This window comes from Denticeps clupeoides, chromosome 13 (assembly GCF_900700375.1).
Source record: "Denticeps clupeoides chromosome 13, fDenClu1.1, whole genome shotgun sequence".
NCBI classification, from domain to species: Eukaryota; Metazoa; Chordata; class Actinopteri; order Clupeiformes; family Denticipitidae; genus Denticeps; species Denticeps clupeoides.
In genome coordinates, this window is record NC_041719.1 from 14,955,754 (window position 1) to 14,978,976 (window position 23,223).

The window sequence follows — 23,223 nt, forward strand, 5'->3', positions numbered from 1 at the left end:
CTTTCAGAAATCACTAGGTTTTATTGTTTTGCCCAGATTGACATCAGATAGCTTAGTCATATGACATCCTTGTTTGATTATCATGACAGACATATCGCCTATGAACCAGAAGGCCCAGGTTCGAACCCCACTTACTACCATTGTGTCCCTGAGCAAGACACTTAACCCTGTCTCCAGGGGGGGACTTTCCATGTAACTACTGTCCTTGTAAGTTGCTTTGGATAAAGGCGTCTGATAAATGCTGTAAATGTAAATGTACTTATTAACACCTCACCACCAGCATATGTACATTACCGCTCTTCTCATCACCAATGGCTAACAATCAAAATCACAGAACGTGGAACTGCACTGTTCACATCTGATCATACAGTGCACTACTAAAATGCACTACAAGTACATAAAAACTTGAATAAAGTAATGTATGCTTAGGTGAAGAAAGAATTTCTGTTCCTGTTTGAGTTTATTAATGCAGTTTGGCACAAAATCATTCAGAACATGCAACTTGTCATTCTGGGCTGTAATATCCTACAATATGTTTTGAAAATAAAGTCATTCTTTTATCGTTTTGCTATAAAGTATACGTGCAATAGCCACACTGCAGAAATGAGATTGAGTAAAATAAGGCCTCTGGATCTTTTGTTTGTGTTGATAATCTAATTAGGTATGAGTGCAGTAGCAGCATGTGGCCACCAGAGGGAAGCATCCCTTCGCAGTTATTTAACTGCGCAATCACAGTTCAACCTTTCCAAGAGGTTCCTATTTGTGGTATTTATAGTGTTTTATAGAAATCAGAAATAGCCATGACTGAGGCAAGACTGTAAAACATTCTATTCCATTACTCAGGTTTTAATCACAAGTAGATAAATAAGAATTCTTGTTGAAGAATGTTTAAGAACCATGTTGTTATGTGCTCGTTTGTGCTCGTGGTGGCAGAACTTCATTTACATTATGAAGCCTCTACGGAGGCTCCTGATGTGCTTCGCAATAGTCCAACCACTACTTGACCGCCACATGTAAATTATTACGTCACACACACCAAAACAAAATCCTAATAAAATCGACCCTAGTTCTCCATAACCCCACACCACCGCCATATGGTGGGACAAAGCCCTGGAATTAATTTGTAATGGTCACGACATAGAAATAGAGCACAGGGTACCACAGTAGGGTGGTAGTAGCAAGACACTTAACCTTAAGTTGCTCCGGTGGGGGGAGACTGTCCCTGTAACTACTGATTGTAAGTCGCTCTGGATAAGGGCGTCTGGTAAATGCTGTATATGTAAATGTAAACTGTAAAATAGCGAGCGCAGCAACGGCCCGCCTGTATTTCTACGGCGGCCGCCTCGTGCTCCAGCCCGACGTGCACGCGCGCCGTCACGTGGCTCCCGGCGTCGTCCAATCGGCTCCGTCCGGAACCGAGCTCGGAATTTTAAACCGCGACGCGGGCGCCTTAGCTGACCGAGTCCCGGACCGGCGCGGACATGCTAAACGCGTACAGACGCCATCAAGACGCCTTTTAAACTTGTTCTTTTTTTTTAAATGATTGTTTTTGCTTCGGAAGTATTTTAATGGAAACCGGAATAAGCGCGCACGTTATAACCCCTGGTCCTTACAGGGCAACTAAACTGGTGAGTTCGTGAAAAGTCAGAATGCTAGTTATTTACAGGGTAAATAAAGGAGGTTCGGGGATAAAGAACAGAAGGGCTTTCCACAATTCCGTGCGTGAAAGGAGTTGATTTAAAAGCCTGCTCTTCGTTTTGAATGTACAGTTCCCCTGACTTAAATAATCGATGTAAACATGTCTCGTCCGTTTCGTGGACGCTCGGCTCATATATACAGTACAGGCCAAAAGTCTGGACACACCTTCTCATTCAGTATGTTTTCTTTATTTTAATTGGTAGATTCTCACTGAAGTCATCAAAACTATGAATGAACACATGTGGAGTTATGTACTTAACAAAAAAGGTGAAATAACTGAAAACATGTTTTATATTCTAGTTTCTTCAAAATACCCTCTGATTACTGCTTTGCACACTCGTGGGGGGGGATCTGGAGTATGAACATGGCACTTTCAAATAAACAGGACTGAAATATTCCCTGGCTTTTCCAGGACTTTTTTTTTTTTTTTTTTTTCCTTCTTCTCCATGACCTTCCATATAAAGAAATGTCCAATATAACATATGGGAGCTGAGAAGAAAACTGCATTTAAAGGGGTTATAGAATTTAAATCACTTATAATTACTCATGATATTTCCCCTCAGTTTATTGTTGAGAAACACCTTTCGCCCTGCTGTGTTTCAGTGGAATGAAGTCACTAAGCTGTTCCGGGCCGGCATGCCGGTGAAAAAGCACCGGCAGCACTTCAGAGTCTTCTGCAGCTGCTTCACGGCAGCGGCGGCTGTGGACTGGCTGCACGAGCTGCTCAGGAACAACAGCAACTTCGGGCCTGAGGTCACGCGCCAGCAGACCATCCAGCTGCTGAAGAAGTTCCTCAAGAACCACGTGATCGAGGACGTGAAGGGGAGATGGGGCACGGAGGAGCTGGAGGACAACAGCCAGCTGTACAGGTATCTCCGGTTGCCTGATCATCACAGCAGACGCTCCCTTTGGCCTCTCGGCCCTTCTTTAAAGCTTTACATGCGTTCGTCGGCAGCCAGTTAGAGGTTCGGTTCTAACTATCGGACCCCTGCTGACCAGATGGGGTCCTATTCTCTACACTGTGACAAGGGGACAAAGGGAATGTTAATGCTTGGTTGAACCTTCCAGAGCAGATGTATTATAGTCAGTAGGAGAGACTTTGAATGAATTCGGTTTCCGTGTAATTACAGATCAGCATTAATTTATGGCCATTTCTTTTCGTAGGTTTCCTCCAACATCGCCTCTGAAGCAGATTCCAAATTGCTCACCAATGCTGAGGAAGAAGAGTGTTTCAAACAAAGAGAAAGAGGGGTTCTTCAAGCTGAGGAGTTCGAAGAAATTTGACAAAGAAATACTGGTAATTTTTTTACCAACTCATTGAATGTTCATCTGATCTGCTGTATGATTTGCAGCATATTTTCCTGATGTAGCAGCATAGCTGCTGAAAATGTCGATTCTGTGTTTTCAGGAAAACGTAGATCCAGCAAGTCGAGAGGAACCTTCAGATTCTGCTTCAGAAGAGACAGTTCACCACAGAGAAGTCACCGAGGAAGACATTCAGGAAGCGTGGCAGAACACAACATTAACACAGTATGTTTCATAACTGGCGGAATTATTTCACAGCCGCCTCGAACGGTTCTTTCACGCACTTGTGTGCTTCTTTTCTGCCAGTTTGCAGAAAATATTGAGAATGAGCTCACTTGAAGACGTCTTGGATCCAAACCAAGTTAACAGCGAACACATTGCTTACAACATGACCCATGTGAACAAGCACGGAGTTGTTACTCTGGAAGATAAGACTGGTCAGTTTTGTCATTTTAGGTGCTTTTCAAATTAATATAACCAATTGAATTAACCAATTCATCCTTCTGACAGATGATCTTCCTCATTGGGTTTTGTCAGCAATGAAGTGTTTAGCAAATTGTGAGTATAGTCTGTATAATCTGTGTTTCTATAGAGAAGCTATATCTGCATCAAATGTAATGTGTGTGGTTTTTTTTTTTTTTTTTTTTTTTTTTTTTTTTAAATCTTTTATATGTAATTGCTTAGTTTTAGGTTCAGCTCGTTTGCTTTAAAAAAATAAATGTATTAATTTATGCTGGATATCAGCAATATCACAATATATGGATGATTTAGTTTATTTGTTTAGATGTCTCCTAATACGGAAAAAAAAAAAAAACACATCTGCTTTAATATCTATATATTGTTCGCATATCGTAATGCTCATGATGTTTTTTTTTGTATAGGTGATCAGAGCTAAAAACGAATATTAACACAAGCCTTTCTCTCAAAGGGCCAAAATACGACTCCTCCCAACCTTCTTACCCGGGCTTTGAGAGGGACGTGTTCAAAACCGTCTCTCACTACTTCTGCAGCCTGCCGCAGCCTCTGCTCACGTTCCAGTACTACGAGTTATTTGTGAACGTTCTCGGTATGTATGAACTTGCAAGATCTCTATGTATGTCGTAATATATATACATCAATATTTAGGGTTTGAGCGTGTCTCTGTGTGTTTTTTGCTTGAACTTTTTCAAACTGTCCTGCCTTCTGATGCCAAGTTGCAAAAAAAAAATTATACATTTCAAATTGCATTTGAAGATTTGTCAGATGAATTCAGGACTTTTGAGTGTTGCATGGATTTTACCTGAGTTGGCTGTAGCGTTTTCAGTCCTAGGTTCACGTTTTGGATGGTGTAACCAGGATGAAAACACTACTTCAGACTTAACCTTGAAGCCTGTTTGAACTAACCCTGTCATGTGCTCAATGTCCCATCATGTCCTTGGTTTCCCAACTCTTCCTGCCTGTTTTGTGTTCTTTGTGTTTTGTCCGTCTGCTTGCTAGTACTCTGTGGCTACGTTGCAGCACCTAAAGCCCAGCAAGGCAAGCGTAAAAACGAGGAGGAGCTCCACCATCCTTTGCCGCCTAAAGCGCCCCACCTTAACTCCGCCACCCTCCTCCAGTCGACCGAGTGCCTGCTGATGAGCCTCATACGCAAGGAGGTGCAGGAGGAAAACGACTCTCCCATGAGGGAGGTACTGAGATCCAGCCTGAAACCTGGAATGGTTCCCCTCAAGACTGGGTGTGCAGCAAAGATCCAGCCTCACCTGGGCATCTCTTCTGTTAGGAGGGCCAGCGCTGGTGCTTTACTTGGAGGCAGTTGTCTAGACCTACCCAGGCACGGTTCTGGTGCGACAGTACCTGTTCGGCTCAGGCCCCGCAGTTGCTCTCTGGACCCTGACTCAAACTCCGAGAAGGTTCTGTTCAGGTCTGAAGAGAACTTGCTAGCTTCCAGAAGCAGCGGCACCAGCAGGTCTGGTGGTCCGTTCCAAAATGAAGTGCAACCTCGATCTGAAGGCATCCCAAGAGTCAGTGGCCTGGTCTCTGGCCCCTTGGACAGCTTCTCCTGCAGCAGCGGCGGCAGCCCAGCAGGAAACGATTCTGCCGACTGCAGCGTTCAGACCTCCAGCAGCGGCTGCTCCCCTCTAGAAAGCCACCTCTTGGCGGCCTCGAGGTTCCCGAGGCCGTCCAGGGCCAGGAGTGTGGGCAACTGCCTCGACATTGCTGAACACCGGGAGATGTCCGCCAGCTGTTTCAGCATCAACGCTCCCGTGGCAGAGATCACCATGAAGCCCGACTGCACCTCCAGCGTGGGCCTGAGACGACCCGGCCTACTGAGCCTGGCTGGCAGCGGCGCGGACCTCAGGACCGCCGCCTGCCTGAACCGGCGCTGCCAGAGCGCTCTGGATGTTTCCAAGCCTGCCGCCGCCGTCGCTCTGCCTTCTGTGTCTGCTGTTTCACGTCGACTGAGTCCTGACCAAAGTAAGATCGTGTCTGCATGTTGTGCGTCTGCTTGTTCTTGTGTGTGTGTGTGTGTGTGTGTGTGTGTGTGTGTGTGTGAAAGAGAGAGAGAGAGAGCACTGTACTGGAAGCATGGGCACGTTTAACACTTTTAACCCAACTCTGTCCTTGGTTATTGCTTCTGGTTTATCTGAACCTTTTTAAAATTGATTTGTAACACCTCATCTGCCTATTACCATGGTGTGTACCCTTTAATGCATTTAAAGTTTGTCTTTAGGAGTATGTAAAGTGTTTACTTTACATTCCAGCAGAGGCATCATGATTAAGAGGGTGGTAGTAGCCTAGTGGGTTAGACACTCGCCTATGAACCAGAAGACCCGGGTTCGAACCCCACTTACTACCATTGTGTCCCTGAGCAAGACACTTAACCCTAAGTTGCTCCAGGGAGACTGTCCCTGTAACTTCTGAGTGTAAGTCGCTCTGGAGAAGGGCATCTGGTAAATGCTGTAAATGTATATGATTAATATTTTATTAATTAAGTCTGGTTGACACATGACTGTATAATGAAGTTTCCATAAGACTGCGCGACTACGTTTACAACTATTAGCGCAGGTCTATAGCATCTTTGTTCGTTTTGCGTAGTGGACCATGTCTCGTGGTGCGGTGTGCTTCCACATTCCAGCACCTCCTTTTAAATGCCATGTAAAGTACAGCCGATGATCTATACCCAAACATCATTTTACTTGGGCTTGCGAACGGTGTCGCTGAGTTAGACATTTCAGAGAATATATATGGTCATGAAAATTTCCCTCGGAGTAATTGAACAGTTATCGAAATTCTTTTGTAAAGACGTGTAAGAACCCTTCTAGATGCTAGCCCTTTTGCATGGCAGCACTAAGACGTACTTTTTACGTGTTGCATACTATGTGTATTGTGTGTGCTTTTGGGGGGTTTTTTGTAGGTCTCCTGCAGCCTCAGCTAGAACGTGTTGCCATTGAGGCATTGCAGCTCTGCACGCTGCTCCTTCCTCCGGCCTCCCGTCGCAAGCTACAGTTGCTGATGCGAATGTTGTCCCGCATGAGCCAGAACGTTGACATGCCACGGCTGCACGATGCCATTGGGACGCGCACACTGGTGAGCGGCAACTTGCGGCATATGAAGTCTTTTATCCTAATTCATCGTATTTGGCCAGGAGTCTTGCGCTTTTTTAAATGTATTTATTTAAATGCATTCTATTTCTTTTGCGTTTATATTCCAGATGGTGCACACATTCTCACGCTGTGTGCTCCGGTGCCAAGTGGAGGTGGACCTGGATGAACTGCTGGCATCTAGGCTACTCTCATTCCTAATGGATCATCATCAAGATGTTCTGCGAGTCCCAGCTTACCTGCTGAATGCTGTGCAGGACTACATCACTTATCTAAAGAAAGTACAGGTAGGGGGTCAAACACTGGACTGTAAAAATGTCAAGCCTCAAACAAAAGGTGAATTTGGATTCATTGGTAGTCTGAGCACAAAAGAAAGGACTAAACTGGAATGTTTTGGATTGACCTGAGGGAATGTAGTATCCTCATTCACTGATTCTTTTTCGAGTTTTATATTATTTTTTTTGCCCTTTGCCTCCATCCTCCCCAGATCAAGTGTCCAGGCTCAGGGACAGCAGTGGCCTATTCCTTCTGCAGGCAGATCAGTACACAGGAGTTTGAAGAGCAAAAGATGACCGTCTCCCAGACTGCCATTGCTGAACTGCTGGAGAGTCTCATCAAAGACAAAAACATGTCCGTTAAGGAGAGGAAGAAGAGACTAAAGCTGGTAAACACTACATCTTTTCCATGAATTGATGAAACAATTAATAATTCCCATCATTATTTGAGTCAGCATTAATTAGTTATAAATAAATAGATGAGAATAAATGAGATTAATAAGGGTTCGTCACTAAGTGTCATATAAGGAATGTTCAGTTGAGCATGTGAGTAAGCTGGGGTTATGAGCCCTTATACATTGTCAATGTAGTCTTAACTTCTTAACTACTGAATGGGTCCAAAAAAAGTTTCAAAGTGTCCTAAGCTTCCTTTCCTTTGTCAGTTTCAGAAAGAGTATCCAGAGATTTACTCCCAGCGGGTCTCGACCATGGAGAGTGAGGCTCAGGCACTTGCAGACAGACCAAAGATCAAGCCACCCATGCTGGTCAGCATTAAGGCAAAGTCATTCCGCATTCGCAACTGATGCGCAGCTTCTGTATTTATCTGTATTTATAAATATATAAATACATGTTTTTGTCAGTCCAACTGTGGCGGATCTTTTTTTTTTTGTATTTTCATGTGGTTTGATGGGTGTGTCTTTATTTATTTTTTGTTTCGTCTTTATCTGGGACTCAACATTCACATCAATAATAATATTTTGTCTACTTCATACTCTTCTTTTTATGTGCCCTAATTCTTATAATTCTTTATTTAATAGGTTAATAATATGTACGGCAAGTTGAAATCATCTGTATGGGCTTTAATCTAGTCCTCCAGGGATGGGAAAACACTAGATCATAGGGACACAGCATACATTGCATTAATGTAATATACACACAGTGAGTGTCGAAAGTATTCCCTAATTTAACAACATACATCCATAAACACCAAACCTGGAGAAATATGTTTAAATTGAAGTCCAGTTTACAAATGTTTGTCTTTTTTTTTGTGTGTTTTTTTTTTGTTTGTTTTTTTTTTTTCCTCCTCTTTGGTTGTCAAATTTGGTAATGGGTCTTTTGTCTAATTTTTTTTTCCCTGATTATCGGTGCTTAATTCTTGATTTTTGAGGAGCCAGAATGGGGCAAGAAGAATTGTTGCACTATTTTAATATAGTTTCAGTATATCTTTGTGGTTTAACTTATGAAGGGTGTCTGACATTTGAAACAGATTTGAGTGAAACTGAAGTTAATTGGTTTGCATCAGATTGTTATTGGCCACCTTATTCATTAAGACCAAGGGGGTTGCGTTATAAACTGCTCTTACCAGTTTAAGGTGCATTTAAGCTCATGTTTTTATTTTTTATAATAATTAGTTGAAGGAAAACTTGTTTTATGCAACTTTTTTTTTTTTTTTTTTTTTGAGTGAAAAGGTTCATCTGATTTTAATGCACATTGCACTTCCAAACTTTTTACAGAAATCAAACGGAAACTCAGATTTGCAGATCTGATTGAATTAAACCTCGACTTTACCTTGATACATTGTGCTTATTATTATTATTTTTTTTTTGTTTTTGTTGTGTGTGTATTCTCCTTAAGCTTACTTGATCTGTATGTACTGAGACTGTAACCTACTATGCAATAAACCTTGTGACATAATAAACTGCTGTTGGTAGTGCTGTATGGGTGAACAGTTGCTAGTAGGAGGTGGAAGGGTTTTGCCTGTTGATGCCGGGTGATAAATTGCTATTGTGCGGGCCCCTCATGAGATGTGAATGGAAAATGTACGAACAAAAGGAAGATCCTTGTGCCTGCAATCTCAAATGTATTATGTTGAGACAAGAACAATAAGTCTCAGAGGATCTTTTCTTAGTCTTTGATATTTTCTGATGGAGTTCTTTCGAAGCGGGGACTTTCAGGCCCATTTGTGGTATAACTGAGGTTAGTGTGGATCCTCTCATTTACTGAGCCTTTCATGCACATCGGAGCGCACTGCTGAGCTGTTGAAGTGACTAGGGACCTTAGATCAGTAGATCATGGTGTTGGGCACTGATAGAAATCTCTGTTTACTTCATTCTCACTTGGGCTGGAAAGCTGTAAACATTGCACCACTTTTCTGTACTGTGTGTTCTATCCTTAAGTCCTTTTTTTTTTTTTTTTTTTTTTCTCTCTGTCTGAGTCTTGTTCCACTTTTGCACATGTGGTTTTCATTTTGTTCGTAACTGGTGGTTCACAAAGAACGTTTCCTGAGAGTGGGCCAGTGGGGCCAGCATCAGTGGAAAAGTACACAAAGAACTCTTGTATAAAGGGAGCAGTGATTGGCTGAGCAGCGTAAAAGGCAGCCTGAGAAAGGAGCTCCACGTCTCAGAGCCGATCCAGCTGATGGGTTCTGTCGGACGGGAAAAATGGCAGGCTGGTGAGTAACAAACATGCTGTGACATGCTGAGATTATCTCCCTGAAAGAGAGGCTTGTGGCTTGTTGTGCGCCACCTTAAACTGTCTAGTTATGCCTATGGAACAGAAACAAGTATGCACGATTTCCCCAGATTTCGTGGTCTGCATGTTACTGTGATGGAAAAACTATGTGTTACTCGTTGAAGAAATAAAGAAAATGTTGGTAGATTTTATATACAAGTGTGTGTATGCATGCAGTGTGTGTGTGTGTGTGTGTGTGTCTTGTGTGAATTCTAGACAAGGCACTACATTCCTGAGGACCATGGTACTTTTTTCAGTATTTTTTTTTTTTTTATTCTTCACTGCCATTCCTCAAAATTTAAACTCTGGATGTCTGGAATTAGATCCAAAAATTTTAATAAGTAAAACCAAGTGGGCTTGAATTTGTTACAGTTGATGGTGAGGGAAACTTCGAGTCTTAACTCATAACTCACTAAATAAATAACTAAAATTAACCTGGGCATTGAATATTATTAATTAATAATATATTTTTTGTCCTTATATGATATTTTTTCGAGGTGACTAGAGGTGAACGTTGTCCTGTTACATCATGCACTGAAAGTCATTTTCTTCCTGCTGCATATATGTTACAAAGGACGGAGCATCCTGCTGCTGGGTACAAAAAAATGTTTGAGACGTGTGAAGAGCTGGCAGAACCTGTACCTGCACGAGTTAAAGGTCAGTTTTATGCAAAACATATTATTATTCATCCTGTTCAGGTTTTTATATATATATATATATATATATATATATATATATATATATATATATATATATATGTTGTGTTGCAAAATACGTGTCTGGTTTGTAGAAATTTTAGTGACTAGGACACCATCGAGTCAATGTTTGTTTGCAGGTGAGATCCCTGGCTGGCTGAATGGAAGCTTACTACGCTTGGGCCCAGGGATGTTTGAGATTGGGGATGAGCCCTTTTACCACTTGTTTGATGGACAAGCCCTCATGCACAAGTTTGATCTGAAGGACGGCAATGTCACCTATTTTCGCAGGTGACGCGCCCGCTGCAGCCTTCCTTGCTCAGTGCATGTGTTACGTGCATGAAGTGTGTGCATAAAGTAGTGACTGACTGATATTTGTCCAAGATCAGTAGAAAGTCAGGTGCCCGTGTAAAATTCATTAATTCATGTTAAAATTGGCCTTTATATGTATGAAAAAAACTGAAATGTCCCTGCTATGTTTCCTTTTAATCAATGTGTTTAATAAATGTTTAAACAAGTATTGTATTTTAGATTTCTTCGAACAGATGCTTATGTTCGAGCCATTACGGAAAACCGTATTGTCATCACTGAATTTGGCACTGCAGCCTACCCAGACCCCTGCAAAAACATCTTCTCCAGGTTCACAAGCACAGATTCCCCTTCGGTACATGTGATTCTTCTAAGCGGGAGGCGGACGCCTTAATGCTGAATTGTTTTGTTTATGGACAGATTCTTCACCTACTTTAAAGGAGTCGAAGTGACAGACAACTGCATGGTGAACGTTTACCCTGTTGGTGAGGATTTCTATGCCTGCACAGAAACCAATTATCTCACTAAAGTGGACCCTGATACTTTAGACACTCTTAAAAAGGTAAATGGTCTCTCTGTACAGACACACACACATACACACACACACACACACACATATACACAGTATATACAGTACAGGCCAAAAGTTTGGACACATTTTCTCATTCAATGTGTTTTCTTTATTTTCATGACCATTTACATTGGTAGATTCTCACTGAAGGCATCAAAACTCCACAAGTGTTCATTAATAGTTATGCACTTAACAAAAAGTGGAGACGTGGCCTCCACAGTCACCAGACCTGAACCCAATCGAGATGGTTTGGGGTGAGCTGGACCGCAGAGTGAAGGCAAAGGGGCCAACAAGTGCTAAACACCTCTGGGAACTCCTTCAAGACTGTTGGAAAAGCATTTCAGGTGACGACCTCTTGAAGCTCATCGAGACAATGCCAAGAGTGTGCAAAGCAGTAACCAGAGCAAAAGGCGGCTATTTTGAAGAAACTAGAATATACATTTTTTTTTCAGTTATTGCACCTTAACTACACATGTGTTCATTCATAGTTTTGATGCCTTCAGCAAGAATCTACCAACGTAAATGTACACACAGCACCCATATTGACAGAATTGTTGACATTTTTGCATATTTATTAACAAAGAAAAATTGAAATATCAAATGATTACTTTGCAGTGATGCTCATGTTAAATTTGGGTGGTGTCCATTTCTTCTGATCATCCTTGAGATGGTTCTACAACTTAATTTGAGTCCAGCTGTGTTTGATTATACTGATTGAACTTGATATACTGATTATATAGACAGGCCACACCCCTGTCTATATAATACCTTACAGACACAATGACACAATGCATGTCAGAGCAAATGAGGATCATGAGGTCAAAGGAACTGTCTGAAGAGCCAGAATCGTGGCAAAAAATTCTGCTGCACTTATGGTTCCTAAGAGCTGGCCGTCCGGCCAAACTGAGCTGTCGGGGGAGAAGAGCCTTGGTGAGAGAGTTAAAGAAGAACCCAAAGATCTCCACCAGTCAGGGCTTTATGGCAGGACTCCAAGATGGTGAGAAATAAGATGAGACCAGAATAGCACTGTTTGGCCTTAATATTAAGTGGTATGTGTTGAGCGGCCCCATAATCAGAAGGCTACCGGTTTGTATCCCGAGCCGCCAAGGTGCCACTGAGCAAGGTACCGTCCTCGGGAGCCTGTCATGGCTGCCCACTGCTCAGCTGCAGGGACAGGACGACTGGTTGCAATCAAGGGAAAGATTAATGCGGCCAAATACAGGGATATTCTGGACAAAAACCTTCGAGATCAGAATGATGCTTCTACTAAATACTGAGCAAAGGCTCTGAATACTTAGGACCAGCTGATTATTTCAGTTTTTCTTTAATGAATCAGAAAAAATGTCAATTCCGTGTTTTTCTGTGAATATGGGGTGCTGTGTGTACAATAATAAGGAGAAAATGAACTTAAATTATTGTAGCAAATGGCTGCAATATAACAAAGCGGTCTGAATACTTTCTGTACCTACTGTATTTGAACAAAACAAACGAACAAACATATATATGTATATGTGTGTTTGTAAGTTTTTGTTCATCCCCAAAACTGTTTACAAGGTGGACTTGAGTAAATATGTCTCCATTAATGGAGCAACAGCTCATCCGCACATAGAAGAAGATGGTACAATCTACAACATCGGCAACTGCTTTGGGAAGAACATGACACTGGCGTACAATGTGGTCAAAATCCCTCCAGCCCAAAATGGTACGTTCCTCCATCTTTAACGATGTTTGTTATAGGTAAATAGTTACATCAAATTCTTTCTTTTCTTCCCTATAGATAAATCTGATCCCATTGAGAAGTCCAAAGTCATTGTGCAGATTCCAAGCAGCGAGAGGTTCAAACCATCCTATATTCACAGGTTTGTTGATTTATTCATTATTCATATGATGGTAATTCGCATATTAATGTAATTAGCATCGTCCCTATGAATGATTTGGCTTGTATGTCTGATCTCTTTAGCTTTGGCATGACTGAGAAATACTTAGTCTTGGTTGAGAACCCTGTGAAGATAAATCTTGTCAAGTTTCTGACTGCTTGGAGTATCTGGGGAACGAACTACATGGACTGTTTTGAGTCAAATGAAACAATGGGAGTAAGTAAAAAAAAAAAAATCCACTGTACAAGTACAAATAAAACAGCATGCTTTTTAAAATTCAATTCACTTGTGCTTGACAGACTTGGTTCCATCTTGCTACCAAGAACCCCGGTAAATATGTTGACCACAAATTCCGAACCTCAGCCTTTCACGTCTTCCACCACATCAACAGCTACGAAGACCAAGGCTTCATTGTTCTTGACCTGTGCACGTGGAAAGGGTATATTAATGCGGTTTTCCATTCGAACTCCAGCATGCGAGAAGGTTTCAAACTGGAACATTCCAACAGGCCAAATCTTTCCTCCACAGATATGACTTTGTTTACAACTACCTGTATCTGGCTAATTTACGCCAAAACTGGGATGAAGTCAAAAAGGCGGCTATGACAGCGCCTCAGCCAGAAGTGCGCAGATACGTCCTACCTTTAGACGTGCACAGGGTAACGTATGAACAATTATTACTAAACACTGCATCATAATGATTGTCGTCTACAATACATACATGAAATGAAATGTACATTGGCATCCATATATATTTCTTATGAACAATTACAGCTTAAAATTGGCTTTTAACCTAAATAACCCAACTAAATCTGGAAGTCTAGCTTTGTGCCAGGAATATTAATGGAGGTGTGAATGGTGACTATAGTGTTACTATAGTGTTGCTCTGAGATTTTGTTACATCTTGACATGGCATTGATTTCCAGAAGACCAGCATGTAGCACTTCTGTATATAATGTTTCAGGAGGAGCCAGGGAAGAACTTGATTTCTTTGCCCTACACTACAGCCACTGCAGTCTTGCGTAGTGACGGGACAGTCTGGCTGGAGCCTGAAGTTCTCTTCTCCAGACCACGCCAGGGTAATTAAAGCCAATTAAGTATCAGATATGCAAACAGAAGAACGTACTGATCACGTCTTCTTCCTGCAGCATTTGAGTTCCCTCAGATCAACTACAGTAAACATTGTGGGAAGGACTACACATACGTCTACGGACTTGGTCTGAACCACTTCATCCCAGACAAGGTGACCAAGAAATGCATCTTTGGCTAGAAAATTTTAATGTCAGTGCTGACCTCTAAGACATCAATTTTGATTTGGGGGAATTCCAGATTTACAAACTCGATGTCAAAACCAAAGAGACGTTGGTCTGGCAGGAGCCGGAGTCGTACCCCTCTGAGCCACTGTTCGTGCCGTGCCCAGAGGCCGTGGACGAGGATGACGGTAAATCTTTACATTCAGAGCGACAGTCCCCCCCCTCTCAGGGTTAAGTGTCTTGCTCGGGGACACAATGATAGCAAGTGGGGTTTGAACCTGTGGCTGGTTTATAAGCGAGTGTGTTACCCACTAGGCTACTTCCGATCAGTTATCTTTTCTTAGTTCATTTTGTATAGTGTTCACAGATTAAATGTAATCGGAAAGAGAAACATCGTTGTAAAGCAGTAGACCGAAATTCCTTCGTAGCTAGACATCGCCTGAAATTACCCTCGGCACTGGCTGTTTCTTCAGGGCTGCTGCTGAGTGTTGTGGTGAGTCCCGCACCGGACCAAAACCTGGCCTTCCTCCTCATCCTCAACGCCAAGGATATGACCGAGGTTGCACGGGCTGAAGTGGATGTCGTGATTCCTGTTACTTTACATGGGTTGTATAAGCCTTAAAGTGAATTTACGAAGGAGGATTTCCTACGTCCAAAGGCCAGTTTAGATGAACTGTAATCATTTTAATTCATCAAACAAACACATTTTTTTCTGACTCTAAGACTGGTAGATGAATTTATAAAATACAGCATCATGGCTTTGAACATTCATATCATTAATAGTGTACTATTTGTCTTGTACTGTTAAAATGTACAATTTATACACATTTCATGCAAATTACACCTGCCACATGATCCATAACTACAGGTAAAACAGTATGGTCACCATAAACAGAAAAACTCGCCTGTATTACAGTTAAATAAAAACACTGCTATTTGTACATACAAATGTGTCTATTTTAATTTACAAAATTCACATGGAATACTCTTCTGCATGTACCTGGCTCAAGGATTAGGACAGGCACTACTTGCTAAAGGAAGGCACTGGATGAAAGAAGCCATTTTCTACATTTTCACAGAGCTACATTCGAAGCAGTGGCGCCCGCAGTCTTTCCTTAGACAGTTGGTACTCCTGCTGTTTGATTATTTTCAAGCACTTGTTCAGAACCTGAAATGAGAGTAGAGCATCATATGAATATTCACTTTAAAACAGTTTTATAGTCTTTATTTGCTCTGTAAAATGATTCGTCTATTCTTAAGCAAATATGATTAAGCATTCAGCACATTTTCAGAATCTGCAATGATGCGTTTACCTTCCTCGTGTCCTGCGGCAAAATCACACCATCATCCCACAGCCTGGCAGATGAGAAGAAGGCAGAGCTCTCTTCCTCTAACCTTCACACAAGAATATACCAATTATTGAACACTGGATTTCTGGATCAGTCCCCACATTTTTAAGTTGATAAAGAGGTAAATACTTCCAGAAAAATAATACGGATAACGTCTGCCAGACAGCGAACAGTGTACCATGCACTGACTATATTTACAGCAATATAAATATCCAAATCATTTCAGCCGGGCTCGGCTTGGTCAGCAAACAGGAACTTCTAGTCTATAGTGCTTGGTAAGAGAGTGAGGCAAGGTAATCAGAAGGTTGCTGGTTCATATCCCGAGCTGCCAAGGTGCCACTGCTCCTTTTTTTGTTCATTTTGTTGTGTCACTGTGTGCTGTGCTTCACAATGACAATCACTTCACTTTCACTACATGCTTTTTACTGAAATGTTCATCTGATTTACAATTCTCGGCCACTCGGTTGGGTGATGCATTTTAATTAACATGAGATATATCTGAAACCTGCACATTTCCCTGCACGCAGAGTGCATAGAAAGGGGGCTTTCAGAAGCTGTCCAATGTCCAAGTGCTCAGAGGGTCATGGCTGTGTGGAAATGGCGCAGTAAAAACACTCACTGTAAAACGGTCACTTGTTGAAATGCACCCCATAGTACCACTGATGTAGGGTCCCACTCACTTTTTCTTAAGATGTGTGACATCATGTTCCTCTTCTACCAAGGCATCCGAGCATCCTGGTGCCACCAGTGAAACTCGGGCATTGGGCCAGAGGAACAGGAAGTTAGGGTCAAAGGACCTTCCACACTAAACAGACCAAGACAGAAGAAAAGCAGAAATAGACTATTTCACTGTTCCACTGCTAACCAAGTATGCAAGGACATTCAGATGATGGCAGTGCCATAATACAAACCATGGCATAGCTGTCAGCCCCATGGCAACCCCCAATCACCACAGTGATCCTCGGCGTTGAGGCGCAGGCCACAGCGGCCATCATGGAACTCTGAGCCTTTAGCCTGTTTGAGTGGGCTTCGGCCTGATGGATAGAGATTTCCAAAAAAATAACCAACACACGGCTCAGACTTCATGGCTGCCAGGCTCAGATCAGCCTACACACGGCCAACACATTCCACAACCATCCTACTAAACATTCCCTTCATGTGTGAGGACAGCAGGTACACGCTGTGGTGAGAAAATGACTTCAGGCGGCTTTTACAAGCTCTACAGAACACTCACTGGTGATTTATTACACACATTTGGTATCTTCCAATGTTGTTCTCACTACACCTAATTTTAAGGTCCCATTTTGAATCTATTTTTATTACTGTATTTCTACATGGTGCAATATTGCAATATCGTATTTATTGATTTTATTTTTAACCTGTTTTGTGATTTTGTATTGATTCTGTTGCTCATAAATTTCATTCAACAATCAGGGTGGTAGCCTAGTGGGTAACACACTCGTCTATGAACCAGAAGACCCAGGTTCAAATCTCACTTATTACCCTTGTGTCCCTGCGCGAAACACTTAACCCTAAGTGTCTCCAGGGGGGACTGTCCCTGTAACTACTGATTGTAAGTCGCTCTGGATAAGGGCATCTGGTAAATGCCGTAAATGTAAAGAAATGTAAACAATCCATCAGCACCGACTGAATGACAACAGTAATCGGAATCTGAGAAACTTGTTAGCTACTGTCACATTAATTAGTTCTCCCCGCAGAATTCAAGCTTTGTTGAAAATGGTCTAATATAAGAACGTCTGGAAGAGGTAGCTCTTGGAAGATGATCAATGACTCAGCTTTTTGGACATCTAAGGGAATTGCAGTCCAACAGAGAAGTGCCTGGATGCATTCAGTGTTAACATAACCTACCTTGTGCTGTGATGGTGTCATTGCCGGTTTCGGGGCCGTGTTCTGGAGGAATATTATAGGGACATCCCTCTGGTCACAAAGCTGCACAAAGTGGCTGCCTTTCAGGGAGGCTTCATATGTCAGCTCCCCATTACTGGCAACAATGCCAACCAGATGCCTGGAGAGGAGCAATGGAAGGAAATCATTCCGTTCAAACCTCTACATGTCCAAGCATGTAAACCCCGGGCTGCACAGTTCAAGCATCAACCAACAAAAGTTTTATTTGTGTTTATCTGTGCTGAAAGTAGAGCGATTGAGAGAGTGTTCAGGGCACTGCATCCTGAACACTGCGCTACCATGGAAACAAGCAGCTCGCAGAAAAGCTCTTTGTGAGGACGGACAAAAACTGCTTGAAGAGACTGATTTGCCTGCTCTGCCTCTGATTATGTGTGTGTGTGTGTGTGTGTGTGTGTGTGTCCTGGTCAAATATTCTCGGTCTTGTTCATAGCAGGGAAAGATGTGACTGAATGGGAAGTGGCAGCACAGTAGTCTGATTAGCAAGATAAAAGTATTAACCCTTCAGGGGGTCAGGGGTGAAACTGGTCGGGAATTTCAGAGGACAAATGCCAGAAAACTTCACAACAAAAGGTTTTCCAGTCTTGTGAAATGCAAATAGGGGTGTACTCCATAAATCAGCAATCAAATGAAATAAAAAGACTGTCTACTGACAGTGGATGGGTGAGTGATATAACCTTAACCAATATGGGTGTCCCGAAAGGGATGTGCATGTTAGTTCTGCAGCAACCCTACAGCAGGCTGCTGCCTTGAAACAATGAACTTCCATGTTTCGATTGTTTAATTCATATATTTGAAAACTGTTAATGTTTCATAATGTTATCCCACTCGTAGTCTTACCCTTCAATTTTACCAAAGCCAGTGACAAGGGTGGTTCCATATCGAGCTTTGAACTCCTGGAATCTGCTACCATCGGTCAGTCTACTTACAATCTTAAAAAGAAAGAAAGAAATGAGGTTGGTCCCACTCACACTTTCACCGTCAATTTTTGCAACCGAATGTCTTGCTTGTCTAGATTTAGGAGTGAGCAATACGACAATATGAGATTAAAAAATACTTTAGTGATATAGAACTGGTTTGGCTTTTACCCAAACTGGAACAAACAGGCTTGTTTGTGTCGGGTGGCAACGAGACGAACCTTTTCAACCAGTTCGAGACAACATTCTTAACAATATTCCGAGAGTATAGAGGCTAGGAGAGCAGCGACACCACAGGCAGCAGCGGCAACACAGGCTGAAGTTACAAATATAATACAAAAACCGTGAAAATATAAAAAAAATCTATTTATTTGATATTCATTTTCACTGCATCATTTGTTTTTGGATTATAAGTAATTGAATCAAATTACAGATAGTTTTTATAATTCATGTGCTTTAACCACTGATTGGCTGTGCAGTAAAAGAACCGCATGCATCTTTTGTGAAGTAACTGTGCACATGCAGTGTAAGAGTTTCACTTTGATGGGTTTGCTCAGGTCTCACCATTCTGACGTCCAGGCTGTGGTTATAGCTTCGGGGCGCCAGCCCCTTCAGGTCCTCCACGCTGTGTAGTGGCTCCTCCACAGCTTCATTCTCATCAGCAGGCAGCTCGAAATTGAGAGTGGAGATGATGTTTCGGGCGTGCTCATAAGCATCTCTCTCGAGGGGTGCAAAGTGGTCCACGCAGCCACTTACTCTGTGGCAATTTAAAATCTTAATTTGTTACTCAAGTAGGAGAATATTGTCTGGATATAGTCCTCCCTATTTACTCGCTCACTCTGCGTGCACCCTGGCCCCTCCCAGGTCTTCTGGGGACACCTCCTCTCCCGTAGCAGCTTTGACCAAAGGTGGACCCCCAAGAAATATGGTCCCAATTTTGTGCACTATAACGGCTTCCTCTGCCATGGTGGGGACATAGGCTCCACCTGCAGTGCAGGACCCACACACTACTGCCACCTAAAGGACAAATGTACACACAAATTACATGCAAAATATGCACACGTTTTCCCCACTTAATGAAACACCACCACTAATCAATTTTTAAAAACGCTATTACTTAATATCTCCTTTCCTTACCTGCGGAATCTTCATCGCTGACATTATAGCTTCATTGTAGAAGGTGCGGCCGCCATGGTTTTTGTCAGGGAATATTTCCGACTATTGACGGAGGAAAATAAAGACTACTGCACTGGAATAATACATAGTCACAGGGACATCCTCTATTTAGTAAATTCCTTTCTGGTGTTGCAGATCACAGCGGCATTAAAGTACAGTCCTCGGGGACTGCACGGCCACTCACCTGAAGAGGTAAAAACGCTCCACCGCTGTCCACTAAGTACACACAGGGCAGGCGGTTCTGCATGGCCACGTCCTGGGCTCGGAGCTGCTTTTTCACGGTGATGGGGTAAGCAGTGCCTCCCTTCACTGTAGCATTGTTGGCGATAAAGACGCACCACAGCCCATTGATCTTACCGATGCCTGTGCATTGAGACAAACGCAGGAGGACATGAACAAGAGGACATACACATACAAGCTGTACTGTGGACAAGTGTACTTCAGTGTCACTATCCTGGACAATGTACTATACCCTTATTATACTACTGTAATAATTCAGGTCAGGCTGTAATTAGCCTGGGTGGTAGTAGCCTATTGGGTAACACACTCGCCTGTGAACCAGAAGACCCGTGTTCAAATCCCACAAGGTTCTGTCCTAGGTCCGTTACCAGAAGACCCAGGTTCAAATCCCACTTAGTACCATTGTGTCCCTGAGCAAGACACTTAACCCTAAGTTGCTCCAGAGGGGGACTGTCCCTGTAACTACTGATTGTAAGTTGCTCTGGATAAGGGCGTCTGATAAATGCTGTAAATGTAAATGTAATTCTCACCCCTTTGTTGTGGGATTTGTACTTTTTTAAGTGAAATATTATTTTGCCAAAGCAACATAAATTCTGATTTAAAGTAGATATCTTTTTCCAACCACAAATGAGGGACACTTTCTTGCTGGTGTGCACGCAGCCGTGTACGTCTCACTGTCACAATTTGAGGTTGCTGCTAAGTCTACGCTTTCTTCCGCCCCCTAGTGGTTGGTTATTTAAATGTAAATATTGTGGCAACCAAAATCACGATTACATGAAAGCCGAGTCCCTACGCATGGGGGAGCTGCTCAAAGAGAGATTGCAGGCCGCAGTCGCAGCAAACGAAGCTGCAATGGAAATGGGGGCCTCAGCTGAGACAGGATGTGACTGATGGAAAGTTCCAGCACATGAGCCAGCAACAGTCGGCTTAGAAAATATCTACGCTACAAATATCTGTGTTGGAGAAACTTTGCCGTGCTTCGGCTGAAGATGAATTCGTAGGCCAGGCATTTTTAGAAATGCCTGTGATGCTACTTGGCTAACTATAGTGAATCAGATCCACATTAGTGGGTCACGGACCTTCGAGAAGCAACCAGTATCCAAGGGGACGCCCGATGAAGAGCTGGAAAAACGAGACGGTGGCCGGATGGAGGTGCTGACCCACGTGAGTCCTGCATGAGTTTACGAGAGCTGGCTGTTTTAGTCACACATTGTTGTGTAAAAATGTCATTCTAGTAGTTTATGACATTGACTTTGTTATTAGTGTCTTACACAATGGTAGTAAGTGGGATTTGAGCCTGGGTCTTCTGGTTCATAGGCGAGTGTGTTACCCACTAGGCTACTATCATCCTAGTGGATCATTTATCCGGGGGGATAAATATCCTAAAGAGGCAGTTTTACAAACGCACCTTCCTCAAAGTGTGATAACATTCGCAGATTCGACCACATGCACAACTATTTCTAAAACCAATATGCAAATATGCCTCATTCAGCTTCATTAAACACACGCGCCTTCAGATGATTTCATCGCTCGTTTCACCTGTTAAACAGCCGGCAGAAGGGATGCTGCCGTAGTCGAGGTCCAGGCCCGCAAAGGGGGACAGTTCCAGGTAGTCCTCATCGTCCAGCAGCATGCGCAGCCGATCCCGGACCAGCAGCTTCTTGTTCCGCTGAGTGTGTCGGGTGGTGGCATTCTCGCCACCGCCCATCATCGCCTGCTCCTGGTATTTCAGATATCTGTAATTTGGTTTTGGTTTTATAGTAGTGATTATGGCAAAATGAGATGGCATAAACTAGAATTGCAAACAACAGTGCCCAAGGATGCCCACGACGTCACAAATGTTTAATCAGCTCAAAAACTCGGCTGCGTGCAAGTTCCAGGTCTCAAAAAGAGGACGTCTGGTCACCCTAATTAAAGCTCCAAGAATAGAAAACTAAGGGACATTCATCCCAATGAGCTCCTTCTTTTGTAAAGAGTCAATAAAATAAAAAAAAATCTAAATTAAAACAGTTTTTCAAGATTAAGGGAAAAAACAAACAGCAAAACCCTTGCCAAGCTTGACCTTTCTGGTTTGTAGCTGTTTATTTCTTCAAACCCACAAGACACTGGCGAACATGCACCACGATCATGGTCTCATTGGAAAATAGGGCCCCAAAATGTAGCAGTCGCCTATGAACCAGAAGACCCAGGTTCGAACCCCACTCACTACCATTGTGTCCCTGAGCAAGACACTTAACCCTGAGTGTCTCCAGGGTGGGACTGTCCCTGTCACTACTGACTGTAGGTCCCTCTGGTGAAGATCGTGTGATAAATGCCATGAGTGTAAACTCTGCATGGATTTACCTCTGCTGGCAGACTCCGCTGTTGTGCAGGTTCGCCTGATAGACGTGCAGGTGAGCGGGCTGCAGAGCTCCGTCCACGACCGGGAAGGCGCTGGGCGGTCGCCGCTGCCCTTGCCGTGACCGTGTCAAAGGTCGCCGTGGGTTTGCGGTTAATATCCACGGGCGCGCGATTGCAGGGACGAGCCCGTCATCCAAGACGCACGGCCGGGCGAAGCGTGGAGGTGCAGAACAAGGACGGATCCTTCCCCCTACCCTCGAACCCCTGTAACAAATCAGAAGTGCACCATCAGTTCTGGTTCTGGTTCCGGTTTCCGCGCTGTGCTGGATCTTACCTTGATATACACCCGAACATGACAACGCTGCTGTCACAAAGCTTCTGTAGCAAACAAATCGGCCGAGTGGGTCGTGGTGCCGCACTAAAACAGTCCGGAGTGAAACACAGAGAATAGAAGCACTGAAGGCTGCGCGCCGCGGTGAGCGCCACACACTCGAACGCTAGATGTCGCGTTGAATACGGGCGTCTATGGGAGCGGATGCGTCAGCAGAGCCGCCATCTTGGGAGGGGCTGGCGCGCCTTTTAAATGAACGAGCGTGTAACAGGGCCAAGGTGGAATACAGAATTAAAGACCTATAAACCAGTAAAGTCGAGAAGCGATTTTAATGGTCTTGGTTCGTTTCAAATGTCATACATGTATACACGAATACATTGATAGAAAGGCGTTTTGGGAAAATATAGCATAATTTTACGTTTAAAGTGTAACCTGCATATGGGCATTTTTCATCTGATATAAACTTAAACTACACTCCTACTACATGCAGAACAATGCCAATGATTTAGAATATATAACAATGCAAATACAATCCCCCCTGCAATGTTCACTGAAAGACCCTGGCAATCTTCATGATGAGCCCTATAACCTTTACTATTCATACATTAACGCTTTAATTCAGTGCAACTGGCATTTGTATGGATCTGTAAAGAA

At 43.0% G+C, this 23,223-nt stretch overlaps 3 protein-coding genes across 4 annotated transcripts; 2 read left to right on the forward strand and 1 right to left on the reverse strand.

Moving 5' to 3' along the window:
* The first annotated feature begins 1,547 nt into the window (after positions 1-1,547).
* On the forward strand, positions 1,548-7,768 carry depdc1a (DEP domain containing 1a). Its single transcript, XM_029001248.1, has 13 exons — positions 1,548-1,628; positions 2,302-2,567; positions 2,863-2,995; positions 3,107-3,228; positions 3,310-3,440; positions 3,514-3,561; positions 3,932-4,069; positions 4,480-4,719; positions 4,834-5,457; positions 6,398-6,570; positions 6,695-6,871; positions 7,072-7,248; positions 7,522-7,768. The coding sequence occupies exons 1-13, from the start codon at positions 1,569-1,571 to the stop codon at positions 7,660-7,662; spliced, it is 2,430 nt and encodes an 809-aa protein (XP_028857081.1). The 5' UTR covers positions 1,548-1,568; the 3' UTR covers positions 7,663-7,768.
* A 1,582-nt stretch (positions 7,769-9,350) lies between these two features.
* On the forward strand, positions 9,351-15,242 carry LOC114802368 (retinal Mueller cells isomerohydrolase-like). 2 transcript variants are annotated; one of them, XM_029001213.1, is made up of 14 exons: positions 9,351-9,530; positions 10,164-10,246; positions 10,425-10,575; positions 10,816-10,923; positions 11,014-11,155; positions 12,719-12,866; positions 12,942-13,023; positions 13,125-13,257; positions 13,341-13,480; positions 13,570-13,699; positions 14,005-14,119; positions 14,189-14,283; positions 14,370-14,481; positions 14,767-15,242. In XM_029001213.1, the coding sequence occupies exons 1-14, from the start codon at positions 9,520-9,522 to the stop codon at positions 14,913-14,915; spliced, it is 1,599 nt and encodes a 532-aa protein (XP_028857046.1). In that variant the 5' UTR covers positions 9,351-9,519; the 3' UTR covers positions 14,916-15,242. The 2 variants fall into 2 exon arrangements, with proteins under 2 accessions (XP_028857046.1, XP_028857047.1); XM_029001214.1 differs by lacking the exon at positions 9,351-9,530 and having other exon boundaries at positions 10,153-10,246.
* On the reverse strand, positions 14,958-22,706 carry LOC114802367 (methylcrotonoyl-CoA carboxylase beta chain, mitochondrial). The gene is made up of 13 exons (XM_029001212.1): positions 22,573-22,706; positions 22,242-22,502; positions 21,438-21,634; positions 19,843-20,021; positions 19,620-19,700; positions 19,321-19,499; positions 19,047-19,239; positions 18,406-18,497; positions 17,512-17,668; positions 16,554-16,676; positions 16,323-16,447; positions 15,607-15,688; positions 14,958-15,461 (listed from the first exon to the last, which is right to left on the reverse strand). The coding sequence occupies exons 1-13, from the start codon at positions 22,590-22,592 to the stop codon at positions 15,375-15,377; spliced, it is 1,776 nt and encodes a 591-aa protein (XP_028857045.1). The 5' UTR covers positions 22,593-22,706; the 3' UTR covers positions 14,958-15,374.
* Between the last annotated feature and the right edge of the window lie 517 nt (positions 22,707-23,223).